Source organism: Acyrthosiphon pisum, chromosome A3 (assembly GCF_005508785.2).
Source record: "Acyrthosiphon pisum isolate AL4f chromosome A3, pea_aphid_22Mar2018_4r6ur, whole genome shotgun sequence".
NCBI classification, from domain to species: Eukaryota; Metazoa; Arthropoda; class Insecta; order Hemiptera; family Aphididae; genus Acyrthosiphon; species Acyrthosiphon pisum.
Window position 1 is genome coordinate 29706972 of NC_042496.1, and position 19655 is coordinate 29726626.

At 30.3% G+C, this 19655-nt stretch overlaps 1 protein-coding gene across 1 annotated transcript in view; it reads right to left on the reverse strand.

Annotated features, from left to right (window-relative positions):
- Positions 1-6634: 6634 nt before the first annotated feature.
- Positions 6635-19655, reverse strand: part of LOC100169373 — a 40330-nt gene continuing 27309 nt past the window's right edge. Inside the window, exons 6-13 of the mRNA XM_001942756.5 lie at positions 17074-17288; positions 13060-13141; positions 12701-12811; positions 12248-12585; positions 11952-12169; positions 10225-10379; positions 10051-10141; positions 6635-9006 (exon numbers count right to left, since the gene is read on the reverse strand). Of these exons, the coding sequence (XP_001942791.2) occupies positions 8496-9006; positions 10051-10141; positions 10225-10379; positions 11952-12169; positions 12248-12585; positions 12701-12811; positions 13060-13141; positions 17074-17288 (1721 nt within the window). The 3' untranslated portion in view covers positions 6635-8495. The remainder of the gene's footprint in view (positions 9007-10050; positions 10142-10224; positions 10380-11951; positions 12170-12247; positions 12586-12700; positions 12812-13059; positions 13142-17073; positions 17289-19655) is intronic.

The window sequence follows — 19655 nt, forward strand, 5'->3', positions numbered from 1 at the left end:
CTAGGAATTTAAAATGTTGACTCCCCCAATGCACTATAACTAGATTCACTTTCCCATCTGATAAGATACTGAAGTTGAAAATCGAAGTATTATTTCTACTTTTTATCGTGCACACAGACACAAATAACATAAAAACAAAAAAAAACACACACATCATTGTCAAATCTATACATTCATCGCTCCGCTCAGAATCTAAAATTTATAAGGAAAAAATATGGTTTTCAATTAGAAAAATAAGTTTATATCACTATGCAGGGAAGATGTATGAATATCCACAAACACATATTATTATATATCAGTTAAAGTATTTGGATAAATAATTTAATACAATTTTGCTTCAGATCAAAAATCGATATTCACCAAATAACAAAATTATAACGTAAGACGATGGTAAATTTATCACGCTAAAGAATAAATTGGTTAGTTTCAAATTCCACGAGAAAGAAAATGAATTAACACTACGACTGGTGTTTGCATATAATGTTTATAGTTTTATACACTAATTTGTATAAATTATACTCAAGGGCTAAGGCACAATTTTTGAACGCTCGGCCTCACTGCTATAATATAATATTGTGCAGGTAGGTATAATAATATTTTTTTATACTCGGAAAATCGTCTACTGCCACTAGTAGGTGGCTTCTTATCAATTATTTCATATGTATTCAACCCTCATAGAATATGCTAATTGTACATAAATGTAGATACAGATTGTATCATCGTGTAAAATAAAAATAAAAATATTCGGAAAATCAGCAGTTGGCACGTCACGCCGAACATAATATTTATAATAATATATTAACACATTTTCGGTAATCTGCAAACATAATATCGATTGATACTAAACCATTTGGTAATAATTGATAGCTCGCGGAAACGATAAATATTTAACTAGAAAGATTTTGTATATTATTTACTGCAACATTACCAATTTTATTAATATTATGTTTAATAATATAATACGCGTATACGATACTATTTAAACATTACGATACAAGTGCGTATTCTTGTCTATGTTCAGAGGTACACTCGTAGTACTCATACTCATGGCCGGGTTGAAAGTATTATCACAGAATAGATTTATTATTAAGTATCATCGTTTACAATAAATGTATGTTAAAAATTCTAAAAAATAAACTACTTGATTTAGATAAATGTTTTTACCATCCAAATAGTTTTTATAAACAGATTCGAAAATTGGCTATTTAGAATTTATTCAAAAAAATTTAAATCAAATTTAAAATTTTTCATTTTTGGTATTAAAAAATAATTTTTTTTTTATTACACGTGTAACGCAAGTGGCTATAAATTATGTATCAAAAAAAAATTTTAAAATATTGATTAAAACAAAAGTTATTCCAAAAGTCAGTTCTATCTGTTACACCCTGTAGAGCATCCGATGTGTTCGATTTTTTCTGCACTCGTTACCGATCGACTCGTCAAAAATACGAGCGGAGAAAAAACGGCAAAAAAATATCGGAAAATGCGAAAAAAAACGCGGAAAAAAATGCAAAAAATTTTGGACTACGGTCTGGTTGTGTCGGCGGGGCTGCGGACAGGTGTCCCACTCGCAGACGCTATCCCGCTACCGCTCACCGCGGAGACTTTTGGCTGCTGGGTTTCCCCCCTGGCCCGGTCCGCCTCTCCTTAGCTGACCTGGGGCCCGCGGGCTACCCCGCCGGACCCATATCGACGACAAGCTTAGCGCGGACGTCCGTTCAACGCGGACCGACCTGCCACAGTTGCCCCCACCTCAAACCATCCACGCATTCCGACCTCCGAGCAGCCGGATTACAGGAGCGCGCCACGGCTCCCGGTCGAAAACTTCACGAGAAATACTTCTATTTGAGTTGTTGCTTTCGCGGGCCGTCGACGGCGGCGGCGATCGCGCGCTATTATATTTTTATTGTGAAAATGTAATATGCTTGAAAGGCGCAGACGTACCTATCATTTTTTCACAAATCGCGCATTTTATTTTTTTCTATTTATTCGGTTTCTTATATACCTATACGGTGTGTAACAGATGGATAACCGATTCTTGGAATAACTTTTGTTCTACTCAATATTTAAACATTTTTTTTTTTTTACATACAATTATTTATAGTCACTTGTATTATACTTGCTGTTGTACAAAAAATTATTTTTATTTTTTAACGCTGAAAAGAAAAATTTTCAATTTGATATATACTTTTTTTGATATTATATTAAAAAAATAGCCAACTTGTGAATCTGATTATAAGAATTATTTTGATAGTAAAAACATTTATCTAAGTCAAATAGTTTATTTTTAGAATTTTTAAAAATATCAATATTTTCTGGATTAAATGAATTTGGAACGTAATAACTTTTTTCAAAATATTTTTTTCGGGAACTTGCTGACATGAGTTAGGTTAACTTTAGTACTTATATTTCTTAAATTATTTATACTAATAATCATATAATTTTAACAATTTTCGTCATACGTTTAAGAAGCATCATTTTTTTTTTCGTCAAGTCTTTCTGTTACACCTTCTAGGTATATGTTATATAAGATTTGTAGACCAAATATGATAGACAATAATATTGTGATAATTTATAATTATTTTGTAGGTAGGTATTCATTTTCCGTCTTGTCGTATTTCTATTTATTCCTATTACATAGGTGTATGATATTTATTTTTAAGCTATTATAATATGATGATACAATTATAATGTGTCAAATTTTAATTAATAATAAATAGTTCATAAATTCCCTCAAAGTAGGTAGTCAATGGACAATGATACGGAAGAAAGAGCTGTACAACATTTTTAATGAATATTGGAATTATTGAATGAAGAACAAGAACAAAATCTGTTACTAGTTTAGGTTATATATTTTTTACTTAATTATTGATGTCATTATGCGTTTATTTTTTTTATGAGATATATTTTACCATATTTTATTGTTATAGTTTTTAAGACTAGATACTTTTTTTTATAACAATAAATTGATAAAACAGGAATTTTTTCACATTCCTGAACATTTGTCCACTAACTTTCATTTATAAAAATTCAATTTTGACGAGTATAATTAATTATTATCGAATATTTACTGTTATTGGAATGCCAACACTTTGCTGGGTACAAACTAGACAGTCACTCAAACCCATGTGACACTTCGCTCATCCAACCCTTTATTGTAAATAATTTTAATTTATTAATAGGATTTTACTAAGCTTAGAAAAATATTTTCATTCAAACTAAAAATGTATATTATCATTCAAAACAGTAATAATTGTATAAAAAAAAAAATTAAATAAGCATTTATTCATTAATAATTTATTTATTTCCACCTGACACAGTAAACATATTAAAAATTACCCAGCTAATTTTTTTACAAATTTGACAACTCTTACAGTGAAAATTTATCAAAAACTCTATCTAAATAAAAATAAGTGTACGTATATGAATAAATAATATAATGAAAACAATATACAAATTAACTAGGTATTCTATCAATTATTGTGTGACCAATGGCGTCATTTAAGTTTTTATTAGACTAGGGAAACTTTTCACTGCTTTTCCGACCCAACTTTTTTCCAGTCAGATTCTCATAGTATAGTGCCATAGTGGTTAAGGGTGGGGGGATTTAGTAAAATAACTAAAATAGTTATTATTCTAGGTTTTTTAATTTGTAATTTCGACCAAATTTGAACTCGAAGTGTAAAATATTCATTTCCATTTTATGAAATGGTCATCTTTTAATGAAAAGTTCGATTTCACGAAGTAATATGCTGAAGAATGCAGCTTTAAATTTTCATTTTTTCGTGGGTGAAAATTATTGATTACTGATATCAACTGAATACAATAGCTTACATATACCTACTTAATACTTATCTTGAAATAATATTTGTTTAAGTATAATTAGTTCATTAAAGAATGATTATTTTGAAGTCACCAGATTATCAATGCCTAAAAAATCTATACAAATAAATCGGCTATAGAGTTGAAGTTGTGAAAAAAAATTGTAATTGAGACATGGGCGCACAAAGAAAGGCAAATTCATTTTAGAAAACAAAAAAAAATTTAGAAAAATTATATTGTAGGAACACTCTAAATAATGCAAACTACAATCTCCAGATTCTTAAACAGAAAAACCTATTCACAATAATTAGCTCATTAAAGAATGAATCTTCGGAGACCACCTGCAGCTGATCATCAAAGTTGAAAATATTTATATAGAAAATCTAAAAGAGTTAAATCGATAGATATAATAATAGTATACTTCAGAAGTTTCAAGTACCCACGAATAATATTATACAATCACAATAAAATAACTAAAATAATTATTCCACTGGTTTTTAATATGCAATTTTGTCCAAATTTGAACTTAAAATGACTGTAAAAATAAACTGTGTAAATGTATTTTTTAGATTTTTTGGTAACGGAATGAACTACTTAGTTTTTACGTGGAATCTTGTTTTAAATTTTGAATCCTTGGATATGAAAGTTAAACATTTTATACATTTTTAACTACAAAATCATTATTCAATTTTAAATTTGATAAATTTAGTCAAAGTTCGATCTTTAAATGCTTATAAAAAAAAATTGTGACTATGTATTTTTAATATTTTTCAACTGCTATTGTAACAATATATCAGGAGCTTTGTATTAAATTATTACACTTTTTGGCCCAACAGATAAAATTTTATTGATATTCATAGAAAAAAAAAAAATTTTGAAACATGAAATTGTCCGTAAAATGGTGAAAAAATAAATTTTAAATATTTTGAAAATTGTATCAAGTATAAGAATTGGTAAAATAAGCATTCAGTGAAATTTCCCAATCTTCCCATTTATTTTTTTTGCATCCTTAATAAATTGCATTAATTTTTATACATTTTCTAATACATATATTATGGTTATACACCTCTGATCATAATAATTGTTGGTTTATTTTAACGTAAACAATACCTAGTTTTTGGATTATAGTTAAAATGTACTACAGTATTTAGATTCCAGCGTATTCTCTTGTCTAGTATTATTATTTCATCCAGGTACTCCTCGTAAAATTTTTTTTTTTGATTCAAATTCAAAAAATTCAACTTGAGTAGATTATTTTATATAAATGTCTTTAAAAATTAACCAGATATACCTGGGAGTACACTGAGTACCTGTTTACTTACTATATAATTTAAAATTCTGGAGGTAATAGACTGCAGTCTCTAGTTCGTTATAGCAATTTATTTTTTAAGTTTTTTTTAAGAGTATTTAAAGAATTTAATTTTATCTAATTTAATTTTTTGCTTCTTATAATGCATTTGCCTGCGGGCTTTCGCGTCCCCCTTAATTTTATATATATATATATATTTAACTTCATTTTGATCTTTTTATATAGATTTTTAAACTTATATTATATAATTTAAACTTGACAACCTGGTGCAATCTAAATTTTTTTTATATATCTTTGTTGATTCTTAAAATAACCTCATAAATTAGTTAGAGAAAATAGTTTATTCTGTCTAAGAATTTGGAGATTGTAATTTGATATCCTCAGTGTCCCTATTTTATAATTTTTTCTAAATTTTTTTATTGATTTCTAAAATGCATTTGGCTGCGGCTGCAAAAACCCTCTTTCAATTTTATTTTATGATTTTAAGTCTAGCTGAATTTTTAAACATCAATAACCTGGTTCCCTATAAATAATACTTTTTTAATGAGTTAATTACTAAGAATATTTTTTCTGTTTGAGATTCTAGAGAATGTAGTTGGCAATTTTAAATATGAGTCCCTACTTTATAAATTTTTCTATTTTTTTTTTTTGATTTCTAAAATGCTTTTAGGATCAACTTTGAACTATTTATTTAGATAGATATTACATAGCCTACTTATCAACATTTTTGTCTTGTTAAGTATAAAATTGTACAAAATATTTTTAATTTATTTTCAACATTTAGATAATTAAGTAAATAGGTAGATAACGTTTTTCGTAAACTCCAGAATAAAGATTTTGAGTTGTTTAAAACAGTTTTCAGTATCAAAATCATATGATTGGATCAATGAATATAATATGATGCAATGAAAATGTATAATTTAGCCTAATGATCACAACGCATACACTACCACGGTGGCTACAAAGAATTTCCAAAGGAGGGGATTGATATTATATCAAAAAAAAAATTATATTTATAACATTTTCATGTTTTGGAATAGGCACCCAAATAGAGGAGCTGAGCCCCTTATTTTTCAGTTATAGTCTTATGATAATGAATCATAGATCACACAATGAGCAATTTTCCCCACCCTTTAAATTTCTAATCATATTTAAAACATAATATATAACAACTGGTTTTAACACATTAATATAAAATTTAAATGGTATAAATTATGAATGTGCTTATTTTAAAAATGGGACTGCTAAGCATACTCAAGCAACCACTCCCCGTTAATTGCTCATGGTATTGTATTGTAAAAAAAATATTCGCCCCCTATTTTATTTATCATTAATCATAAATCATGATGCACCTACCCATAAACTGAAAAAATCTATTATAATAAGTCTTCACCTCATTACCATAATAGTTCTGTAAAAATAAGAATATTTAAAAAAAAAATTGTTTTATTTTCAAACTATTGAAGCGAAAAATAAATCAGTTATAAAATATCACCCAAGCCATTCGAGATCCAACATGTCTTTATTATACACAAAACCTAATGATTAACACATTTAAATTTAAATACTAATTTACTCATTTGATATTATTGGTTTGTTGTACAAATTCAAAAAAGCTTTAATACAGCAACAAAACAAAAGATTTATAATGTTTTCCACTAAACCAAATAATATTATTACAATATGTTTTTTTTTTTTTTATCTTTACTGGACATACATTACTCAATGTGTTTACATCATTATGGTACTTGAAACCATTCAAATAGTGAGTGGCCACAAATATTACCACTCACAATACATACAATGGAACGTTTATATGTAAACATACCTAGTGTATATGAAGGACACATGGCTAAACCTACTGATGTGTACAAACTACCTACTTTACAGAATAAAAATAAAAAAAATATGTAGTCAGCTTACGATAGATTCGTCATTTTGTATAATAATATATTAATAAACATTCAATAGGATAAATTTAAAATACATACCCGGTTTATCGGAATAAACATTTTGTAACAAAATCTTTAGAAATCAATCAAACAATCAAACAAACAAACAAAATAATAATAATAATAATAATAATCAAACAGAACATTTTATATACATTACACAATATATAATATTATACATATATATATATATATATAAACAATGTCCATATATATAAATATTATATATAAAATACATTCATACACATATCACAAAATAAACTAATAACTAATAAAAAAAAAAAAAAATCATACACTCCAAAATGACAATTTTGAAAAACAAAATCTGTCAAAGCTCTTTGGACAAATTGTACAGGTATCTACAATGTTTGTAAATGAACATTTAAATTGAAAGTATAAAAATAACATTTAAAGTACAAGAGAAAAGGTAAAAGAGTTAGATAGTACAGAAAATAGGAAAAGGATAGTACAAGATTTTTTGAGAAAACAAAATTTAATTCAAAGACGGTGTAGATAAATGCATACATGTTTTTCGAAAAAATGTTTTCGAACGTCAGGGAAAAAAAAGAATGAAAAATAAAATAATATACATTTTACATGCCTAATGTATTATGTTTGACACATAAACCATCAGATAAGTTATATTTAGGTCAGACAAGTCAAAGTTATACAATACAAATGAAACGCTAGGCAAACCGTTAACTTACACGATTCGTTGTGCAGTATTGTTTTAAAAAATATAAATAAATTACAACAGTAAAGACTAACAATGACGCAGCGCAATAAGGCGCGTAAGTCACAAGATTTAAGTAATATGGTAAAATGGTCACAGGGAATTTAAATAAAATGTAGGTGGCATACCTCTATTTCGCGGAAACTAATACTAAAAAATAAATAAAACGCTTTCGTTAGACTACATTATAAACATTTAAATCTTAAAATAAAAACATAGTTACACTGTGTAAGCGATACAATTAAAAATTAATAATTATTATGTTCTCTTGACACATTTTCAAAAAAAAAAAATTCTCCCCAAGACTCGGTCAATTTTTTTTTTTTTTTAAAGAATTCAGTCTTAAGAGTTACTAGAGAAAAAAATACACACACTCAGGCGCTTTTATAAAACAAAATAAAATCGTAATAAAAATTCAAAACGACACGACGTTAGCGGTAAAAAGTAAAAGGTATTTTGATTTTTACATTAAACACACAATATAAAATTATAATATAAACATGGTTGTGGATTGTGGACAAAATTTCTTAAGGTTTTTGGCACAATCTAACGAGAGAAAAATTAGTCTAACAGTGAATGCGTATTGTGCGCGAACATGATATTATGAGGATCTATCCCTTAGGACTTTCCTTCCATCCCTCCCGTCACCCATCCGTTCGAAGACGACTAAAATATCCTCTCAGACGATGGTCAGACCATCTCCCTGGGCCTTATCACCGCCGCCGGTCTGCTCGGCGACCACCTGTACATAGGATGGGCCATGGTTCTGTTCGTAGGTCTGCACCACGTTGTGGAGGTGGTGCTCTGGCGACGAGTTGGAGGAGTCCGAGCTGCACGTGAAACAGTCGCTCAGGTACCGGTCGTTCGGGCCGGGCGCGAACAGTTCGTCCAGGTTCCGGGTGAGCGCCGAGTCCAGTTCCACTGACTTGTCGGACGAGGTGCCACCCGACTGCGAGCTGGCCCGCGACCGCTTCTCGCCGCCAGCCTGTCCGCGTGCACGCGTCCGCGACTTGCCCACCGACCGCAGGCTGCTGGCCCGGCGCACCAGACGAGTGGCGATCTCCGACGGTTCCTCTTCCACCTCGAACACGTACGACAACGAATCGTTCTTCTTCATCACTCCCAGTATCCGGGCCGGTGCCTCCGAGTCTACCTCCACCAGTTGGCTGGTCATCGTGTCTTCGTCACCGCTGAATACCAAACACAACCAACAATATATTATCATTAGCTATGATATACGTTGACATTTTATTCTTGTAAAATTGATGACTGGGTTGTACAGGGGGGGGGGGGTGAGCTGCCGAAGTTAAAGTGGAAATATATACTACACGTTCGGACATTCCGTATTTGAGAGAAAGACATTTTTGTGTGTGCTCGAATACATGGAAAATACACGATTTCTACAATACACGTAAGTAGAAATACGTATTCGAGATTGGACATGAAAATGGAAATGTAATAAATCGAAAAAATTCCGAAATACAATACGTTCAACAACATTTTTGCAAAACAGTGCATGTTAATAAAATTATATTTTTTAATTCAGTTAGAAGTAACTAAAGACTAGAGTCAAGGATTTTAATTTTTTTATTTAAATGTTTAAGTTAAAAGAAATTTTAATAGTTTATGTTAACATAAACTCATTAAGTTTTAAAATATTTTAATGAAATTTTTTCACTAAAAAATAATTAACGTAACACCGGTATAGTACAAATACGCAATGGCGTTAAAAAAGAAAATAGCATTCATACTCAGGAGACGAACATAAAAAATGTAGGTACATATACATTTGTTAATGAAAATTCAAATTTAGCTTAATTGGGAAGTTGTAACAGACGAGCAGTTGCGAGATATATTGCGTTACTTTAAGTCATAACACAAGGGCAAATAAATTAAGTTAATAAAAAAACTGAAATTATATAGTGCGTTAAATTAATTAATTTAGTATAAATCGCCTAAGCTTGTTGACTCGTTAATGCACAGTCATGTACCTATATCTTCGACAGTACAAGTTTACTTCCTACAGAGACGACAGTACAATTAGTATTGCGGTGATAATATTTGGTAGCGAGAAAACATAACAATATCGAACACGGATAACACCACTAGAATAAAATGACTTTATAAAGATACCTATCACCCATAAAAACACGCCACGCTCGACTTGAGCCCGCTCAAGTGAACAATAATGATGATCAACATATTATTAATAACTAATAATATTATAATATTACCTGTTTTCCGAATTCGAGCTCTCCCTGCTACATAGTTTCTGATAGTTGTTTTGTGCCTCTCTCATAGCTGCAAGGTCTTGCGGTGTTTGGCCTACGGAATTAAACATTTTTATTCATAAAAAAACAAATAACATCAAACAGACATCGTTGTTTAGACGAGTTTCGATGACTCACTCAATCTCTTTGTTGAAACAGCTAAATGATTAGCCACTTCGGTGCTCTTTTTCAGTTTCCACTGCAGTTCTTCGTTGTGGCACGAAAGCCGTTTCTTCTTTTGTTTTTCCAAGTCAATTTCCCGAGCCATTTGATCTTTTTCTTGACTGAGTTGCCTGTATAACACGCGTCAAGAGCAACGATTAATATAATACTTTTATTTTTAAACTGCAATATGTAGCGATTTACGAGTTTCTTAATTAAGAAAATTCCACCAAAGCAGGTGTTCATATTATACCAAATATAAAGTTCTGACAAAATCTTTATTACAAGTCAGTGATTTAACAAAACTTAATATACAATATCCGGATTTGTATATCCATATTTTGGCAAAACAACTGCAGAGTGTTAGGTTTCGGAGACTTAAAGTATGAAATTGTATTTTGCATATATTGGGGGTAAGTTATATATATAACTCGATAAATAACATCGGGGTTATCGTATATAAGGATTATATTAAGGCCCTTCAAAATCTATCAATTTTTTAACAAAATTTAAAAAAAAACAACCTTAGCGACTGAGAAAGTTTTGATTTGTTAGTGGAGTTTACTGAGCATCGGTCGGTGCACGTTTTCAATATTTTAATATTTTTAATAGTTTTTAATACATTTAATATACAATTTTAAAAAAGCGGGTAAGCGGATTGACAGAATGACCTCTCTAAAGTACCATCTTGATCCAATTTGCTAAAAGATAAGATAGGATATGTTGAAATCGAAGCACTCCTTCTGGTAGAAATTGTGTATACAGGATAAAAAATAAATAAACACCATTATAAAACCACTAGATCCCTCACTCCACTCGGAATCTAAAATGTATAACACTTAAAATGTCTATTCCTGTCAATGATTCGCTAAAATTGAAAAAGTGTTCCGATTGATGCATATATATATAGTAATCTAGTTTATGCATTTAAAAATCTTTACATTTTTTAAATCGAATCTTTGGAAGTACTTCAATTATTGCCGGGCGTAAAGCTATTCTACGTCCATAAATTGGTTTTGATTATTTTGATCTAATGACAAAATTACATGTGCACGGCGCGTGCGTAATATGTATGATGCGAGTGATTGGTGGGAAGTATACACACACAAAAACGAACCGGGACGAATGAATTGCCTAAGCTAACTCCTTAAAAATGACACGTTTGCAGGGGCCTTAAAAGGATTATTTGTACATACATCAACGTAAAACTGAAAATGAAATAGTTAGGATATAAAAACTATTTCAATCAATTATTTTTAAAAAAAAACTTTGAGTAGGTACCTAGACGTCCAGGGTCATTACGGCTAAGTTATTTTCTTTTTTTTTCAAAATTAAAACCTAATAAATAAAAGTACATTTCTCAAAAACTAGTATAGTTTATGGATTATGACGTCTTATTCATATTTTTTTCATTGTTATTGTTATGGATGTCAAATATCTAGAATTTAATATTTTTTTAATTACATTATCAGTGCACATTTTTACTTTTTATAAGCATTAACTAACGCATATAATTTAATGGTTTTTAGCACCAAGAATCCCAAACCCTGGTTATTATTTTCATAAGCCAACGCCTATCAACAATTATTATTATTTATATATACATTTTTTCTTTACGATGCGGTCGAGTCATAACAATTACTATGTAATATATTTTGTATGACTTTAAAACTATAATAGAATGCCACGCATAACATACATACATTTCAATTTCTGACTTTCTCTGTAGCTGTACGTTTAAATCTTCAACTCGAGACTGGGCTGCTTCTAGTTTTTGCAAAATTGCTGGTAAATCGTCGCCTTCCCTCTGTAATTTTTCGTTTTGCTTACGGAGATCTTGCATTTCAGAACTCTTCAATTCTAGTACGGTCCTCAACGATTCTACTTCGTCCAATAGCTTTTGGTAACCCAGACTTGTATTCTACGTAAAGATAGGATAAATTTATAGAAATTAATTTTTTACTCGATGAAAAACAATTTGAACAAAACAATAAATTACCTGTAGCTTTTTGTCCTCGATCAACCGCTGGTTCTCTTCTTTTAGTGCGTCCCTCTCGGACTTCAACAAATCACGTTCATTTTCCAATACCAACACCCTCTGGGTGAGCTCGATCTGTTTTTCCGTAGCCGACCTTTGCATCTGGGACACTTCGAGTTTGTTGGTCTGCTGCAACTCGACGATTTGCTGGTCATGCGAAATTATCAGTTTCATTTTATCCTCGTCCGATTCATTTTTGAGTCTGTTGAGTTCTTCGTTGAATTGCAACCTCAGGTTATTAGCTTGCACTTCGAGCTTCTTTTCTAGTCCATAGATTTCTGTTTCTTTTAGAGAAGTAACTAAAACATAACATTTCAATATTGACACGTATAACAACAGTGGTACGTGAGAAATCGTTTACTTTACAGTTAAAAATAATTCGTAATATATTATATTGGACGCGGCGGTTCTTACTTTCATTAACGAGTTTTTCTTTAACTTCCAAATTGTTCTTATAGTCATCGATTTCAATCTGGAGTTTATTAATTTCTTCTTGATATTGTATACATTTCGCCCGAGATTCGTCTGTAACAGATATAGAAATTCGTCTAATTATGACATTTTGGATACCAATACTACAAATTCTGTAATTATTTATAAGCGCATATTGTATGTTAAACTATACATTTCTATCATATTGATTAATATGGAATTTTTTTGTTGTTAAACATGCATAATAATTTATTCACTACAACGTAACGCAAAAATGTCATCGTTATGGTCGTTAAATTATGTAAATAATATTATATGCATTTATAAAAATGATTACATACCCAATGAACATTTAGTTGATACTAAATCGTTGTGATTTGCATCCAATTGTTGTTTCAGCCTTGTGGTGGACAGAGCGTCCATCTGAAAAATGCAAAATGCAAAATAAAATACGTTAGAACGACGTAAATATAATATCACAATAATATAATATATTCTACGTAATACACACGCGTGACAAATGGAATTAACGAAATCAATTACCATGTTGAGACTGTACGCAAACAGACTTAACATAATATCCACGCTAAACTCCGCGGGGTCGTAATAGCAACGAGTACAGGTAGGGGGTAGGATAGCTGTTATACGACGTGCATAAAATGCTGAAAATCGAAACGGAACGACGATCGAGAATACGCGCGACATTAAACGGTCGATCGTCCGGAGTAAAGTACCGATTGACATTAATACGCGTTTAGCGCGTGTGTATAGGTATAATACACAAATATATCATCGTACAGGTCCACAACACTGGGCCGTAGCTGACGGCACACCGCTACAGCTGTTCGATTATATAATTAGAAACCACGAATACGGTATATCGGTGATGGTAAACCATCATCATCATTGTCACGTCGTACCGTGTGCTCGACGAACGATCTCATTGACTGCGCAGTGAGACGAGCCCGAAAAAGAGACTAGACGCCCTCCCCCCCCCCCCCACACCCAGCTCAAAGCGCTACTGACACGTCCGTTGTAGTGATGCGCTCCTCAGGTTATAATATTATTATTATTGTTTACGGTATGGAAATTTAAAATAGTTCCCGGAAGTCGGGTCGTCATCGTCGTAGCAGCCGGAATATATACATCACGAGATTTATGATTATTTTTTTTCCCACTCCCCCTAGCGCGGTTTATTATCCAAAAATAATTAGATTTAAGAATAAAAAAACAATCGAGCGAAGTTGGAAAAAAAAATAATAATAACAAAAGTCGTTTGGGCATATTATTTTGTAATATTTACGGATATACATACATACATATTAAATATGTTTTCTCGACGAATTCGTTCCATTAATAATTTAACACGGACGCTTTAACAGCGTTAACGGCGTACCAAATTAATATATTATAATACATATTACATGTATATATCTCAAGTAGTAAAACACTCGTAGGCGGCGTTTTCTATCTCCTTATAATATACATACATAAATATATGTTATGGTTAAAGCGAAAACTGTTGAAAGTAACGAAACAATAATAATACTTTTGATTTTCACAAAATACGCGAAAGACTTTATTTAAAAAAAAAATGTTTTATGGAACATTTATTTTGTTTTAATACTAAAAAGACATCTTTGTCAGATAACAAAAATTTTCAATTGAACAGTAAATCACTATCCAATAAGAAAGATTTTTGGATAAATATTAGACAATATTATTTTAAACGGTGTACGAATTTTAATTTTAAAATTAATATTTGATATTATACCTATAAAATACGTTTTACTTTCGCCGATGACCGCAATGATGCAACCGATTTTCTTTCAAAAGCCGATTGTCCGTAGTATAGTTTAATTATTGAAGAGACCACTCAACCATTCAATAAGTATAATATTGAGAAACGATGGTTATATTATTATACTTTTATTATACTCATCAGCAGGGAATGCTTATAGGAATTAAATAATTACGGCACACAAATACGTATATTATGTTAAAAATGAAAAAAAAATGTCCACGAAAAAACAATCGACCGATGAGCGAAAGTCTGAATGTGAAACAGGAAATTTCTCGAATTAAAAATATTGTTGACTGTATAGCAAAAAATTATAAGAATATCGAGGATAATATAATAGTCCATATAAGAAGTTATAGGTTGAAAACACTCAATACGATGATATATTTAAAAATAGTTTAAAAATGTCGCAAATGACTTGACTAATATACACCTAGTAAAAGTCAATAAAATAAAAACATTTTTTTTTTTTTTGCATAATACATATAAAATATTATGACCAGTAAACTAGACAGCACTATGGCAGTAAAACATTAAATTATAAATTATAAGTCAATATGTTTGAAAATAGAACAAAAAAATGTATCCTTGTATCTCAAAACAATTTTTTTTTGCTTTCTCAGTTACTTATATTATATCTATAAATTTATTTCTAGTTATTTTTTTGTTAAAAATGTGTGAATTTGGTTACTCGTTCGTTGGTATAGCAATTTGTATAATATATAAAATGAAATTTTCATATGTTTAAGACATACCTAGTAAGTATAATTTATTTTATTTTTTAATTTTTAATTTGTTCTAAATTCTAATCGTTAACTTGCGCATTACAAGTACGGCAGAGATGGTTTCCATTGTATTAAAATTTAAAATCGTTTTCGACAAAGAAAGAAAAAACAATACTGTACAGCGATCCTTTGCGGGGAAATGTAAACATAACTCGCCCCGGTACTTATCCCGACCGCAAAGCTATTCTATTACATACTGACGACAGGTTTTTTAGATGTTTTTGTTTTGTATAATAATATAAAAGAAGAAGAATAACGAGAAAACGACTTATCCACACCGAAGAATTTACGATATTTTATTGTGCGTCGGTATTCAGTCGTTATAGGAATGAATCGTATTTATTATTATTATTATTATTATTATTATTGTACAATGTACATATGGTTCGGACTTCAGAGTCAGGACGAGAGTCGTACGTTGTGGTTTGTGGGGTGGAGGAGTGATTGGGCGGGGTGGTATATAACTCAGCAACAACAACAAAAACAAAAACAACTATCCTATATAGGTATCTATATAGCATTAAATCTATAATATACCGATACCGCACTATTACCATATAGGTAGGTAGATACATACAGAGCGATCCTTTAAACAACTCTCATTACTTCGAAAAGTATTATTTTTATAAGCTAAGCACCTAATTATTTCTGAAATCTAAGATACACATTACACACGCAAAACTAACATTTTTTACCGTAATGTATTGTTGGTTGGTGAACCTACTATATCGACTTTTGATTTTCAAACGTTAACCTATATTATTATGTATCATAACTCATTATACTTTTAATTTCGTCATATACTTTTCTAAAACTGCCAACGTAATATTATATTTAATAAATTGTTTTTTTATGCGCGAATACAACCGTTTTTCAAATAGTTTGATCACAAATTTTGCTGAGTACCACATTGCACTCTAAAATATAAAATATGGTTAAAAATTAATAAACTATTCGTTCAATGCGACGCTATGTTTAAAAAAGTAAATTTGCAGATCACGGAATTAAACACATATAGGCAAGTGTACCTACCTATAAATTACTATGTTTACATGCACATTTATTTATACAGTCGGTTTTAAATCTAAAGCGGTTTAATCATGCATCATGTAAACGCTTTAAATCGATCTTAATAACAAAAACCGTTTAAATTTTAAGGACGCTCGAATATGTAGTTTAACCAAATCAAATCGATTTAATAAATAAAGTCGGCTGTACTTTTGTACATGTAAACATTTATTATTGATATTATTGATAAGTCAAAAGTATTAAATATGATAATGGAGCTGGAAGAATTTTATAATATATCGATTTAATATTTAAGACACACATGTAAACAAGTCAGGAAATTTAGATCGACTCATAATAAAATCAATTTAAATTAAGAACGGCTCAACTCGTATCATATGTAAACGTAGTAAATGATATAGCGCGCTAACTAACGCGATATACTGCGGTTACCTTTTAAAAACCAAAAGTCTACATATTTCGCCGACAGACGTAACCAGGACGAAATAAAATAAAATAAATATAATGTTGGAATATATTATATTGTGGGCGTGTTTTTAAAAGAAATTTCCGGTAACAAAATCTATGGTTTTCGAGAGGAAAATAATATATTTCGTTGGCTGTCGAAAGAATCACACTGTATACTACCTACATACCTATAACCACTATGATATTGTGGTCACTGGCGATATTACGTACACACAGGTATCACATCAAGGACGTGCTCGATCGTCACGAAAACGTTAACGTTTTGTACTTACGTCGTTGACGAGGTACTGGAAGAGTACGGATACCGCGTCGAAACCCTTGGTGACGTGGTCCAGCTGTGACTCAACGATTTGCAGTGTTTCTCGGTCCACAGCATCTCTTTTAGCTTCTTTGACTTTTGCCGCCGCCACCGCCGCAGGGGCTGCGACTTTACCGACTTGTGATGGTGTGGTTTTGCCATCGGGTTTGGTTATCGTTAGGCTGTGATCTGTAACCGATAAATTATGATATTTTATTAAGACGTTTACGCTTGATAACGAGGGTCGGTTCACACTCATTATACGATTATCCGAAGGAATACAATTTTACAAGCATTACTATAACTTTTAATGTATATATATATAATACTGCTTATACACAATACACATTATATACTGTTGAAAGTGTTAAACACTAATAACAATACGACGCATAGGTACACAATAATTCGACTAAATTTTATTGTATATAGAATAATCACGTTTTCGATGACATAGGCATTAAATAATTATTTATTAGATAATATGATATATAGATATATATAGCTCAGTTTAAAAAAACTCGATATAAATTTATATTATTTTTTTATTTTTGCGACTGAGTAAACAATAAATTACATATTACCTATTTAATCAGCTATAATAACTGCTAGTGTTCCTTGGGAATCAATCAATACTTTGCCACACTTTATTAATCAATATCAACGTCGTATCAGACATTCCACACCCACAGACGCGTCAACCACATACTAATCTAGCCCTTATTGCTGATGATACAACAATCTACACTGAAATCGATACATAGAAGTAATAACAATCGATTTGCAAAATCATTTAAATATATTAATCAATCATCATATAATTAATAATATTAGTCAAATAATGGGAAAACAGTTAAAAAATCCTTCTAAAAGCAGAAGGATCTTCTGTAGTGTACGCCGTAACCGTATTCCACCATGCAAAAAACGCAACGCGATGCGCTCCATGAAATATAGGTGTTGTCAATAAACAATTTTCCAATACACTATTTAAAAATACAGTCAGACTTGGTTAACTCGAAGTACCTAGTTAAAATTAAAAGTTCGAGTTAATGAAGTTAATGAAGTTTTTTTAATGAAGTGTATTAATACATGGCATTATAACCATTTGTCATCGTTTTTTATCATTATTATATATTTGACAACTAGGTATGTATGCTCTGATGCGGTTTTTCTATCAATTATATGTGCTAGTAGACCTCCAGAGGAAGCTAAAACGTCGAGCTAGCGACGACCAATTGGTCCAGAATCATTCCACCGACATTATATTTATAGCTCACAGTTTTACACTTAACATCCTTAAATTCATGAAGTTATTAATTTATTGTTAGACATCCAAAGTGAAGCTTATTTAGAAATTATTAGTATTAAAAAAATTATACAAACAAACTGAGAAAAGAACTATAAGACAAATGGAAATTTATAAATTATAATGCAAACTTAGGCAAAATTAGAACTACTTAAATGAAGTATCTGTACTTATTAGAATATTTTAAAGTACCTAATTGGACCTCAATTTTGTAGTTCATAGTTTTCGTAATGTCTAAGTAAGAAACAATTTAAACCAAGCCAACTGCAATTTAATTTTTTTGTCAATCCTAAGTCAGTAAAATTGGGAAAGAAAATTAGACACACGTATATTTCAAGGAGCGTTTTTTGTATGTAAAAAGGTAAGACGGACGCGATCGTGTCCTGCGGCCCTGCACCAACTGCTTATACATATTATGCTTGTCATATTTACGCAAATTAACACGAAAATTCTCAAATAAATTACAAATATTACATATTTGAAGATACACAAAGACATCAAAATTTCAAAACTGCAAGAAAACTTACAATTTCATCAAATCAATTCACAAGTCAACAGGTTCAATGCACTATCGACCACATAAGACCAACACTAAAATGCCATCTAAGACGAGGACGTCCTCATTACTTAATTGTTTAATAACACCACTAACTTATAGTGTAATCTACTAATTACTTAATTACTACAACAGTACAACTCACATCACAATTTAATATTAATTATATTGTTTTATTGCAGTTAGTAAAATAATTTATGTAGATAAGCAAGCAAGAATTCTTGCTTAAGTATCTTATTGTAATAAATTTAAAAGACAAATAATAATAATAACTTATGATTAATAAGGTATAATATATAGTTTTATATAAGTTTATAACTCGAAAGTTTTTCCGGAACGTTAAAGTTTATGAGTACCTACCTAATATAATATAATAATAAATTGACAGCAAAAATATATAGGTAAGTACCTATATGTTAGATTATTATATTTAGTTATAAGACGTCTAGAAAGCTATATTTGCGGCATTAAATACATAGTTGACGATAAACTTAAAACAAATAATTAAAGCAAACAAATAAAATTACTATTAGGTATACATTTTAATATTATATGGAATAATCTATGTAAAATGTGTCTAAATTTAAATAAATGTATGTAATGGATGATAAGGGAATGCGTTTTAAATCAAGAGATATATATTCTTAATGAAGTGTTAAAATAATTTATCGTTAATTTAGTATCGATAAATTTT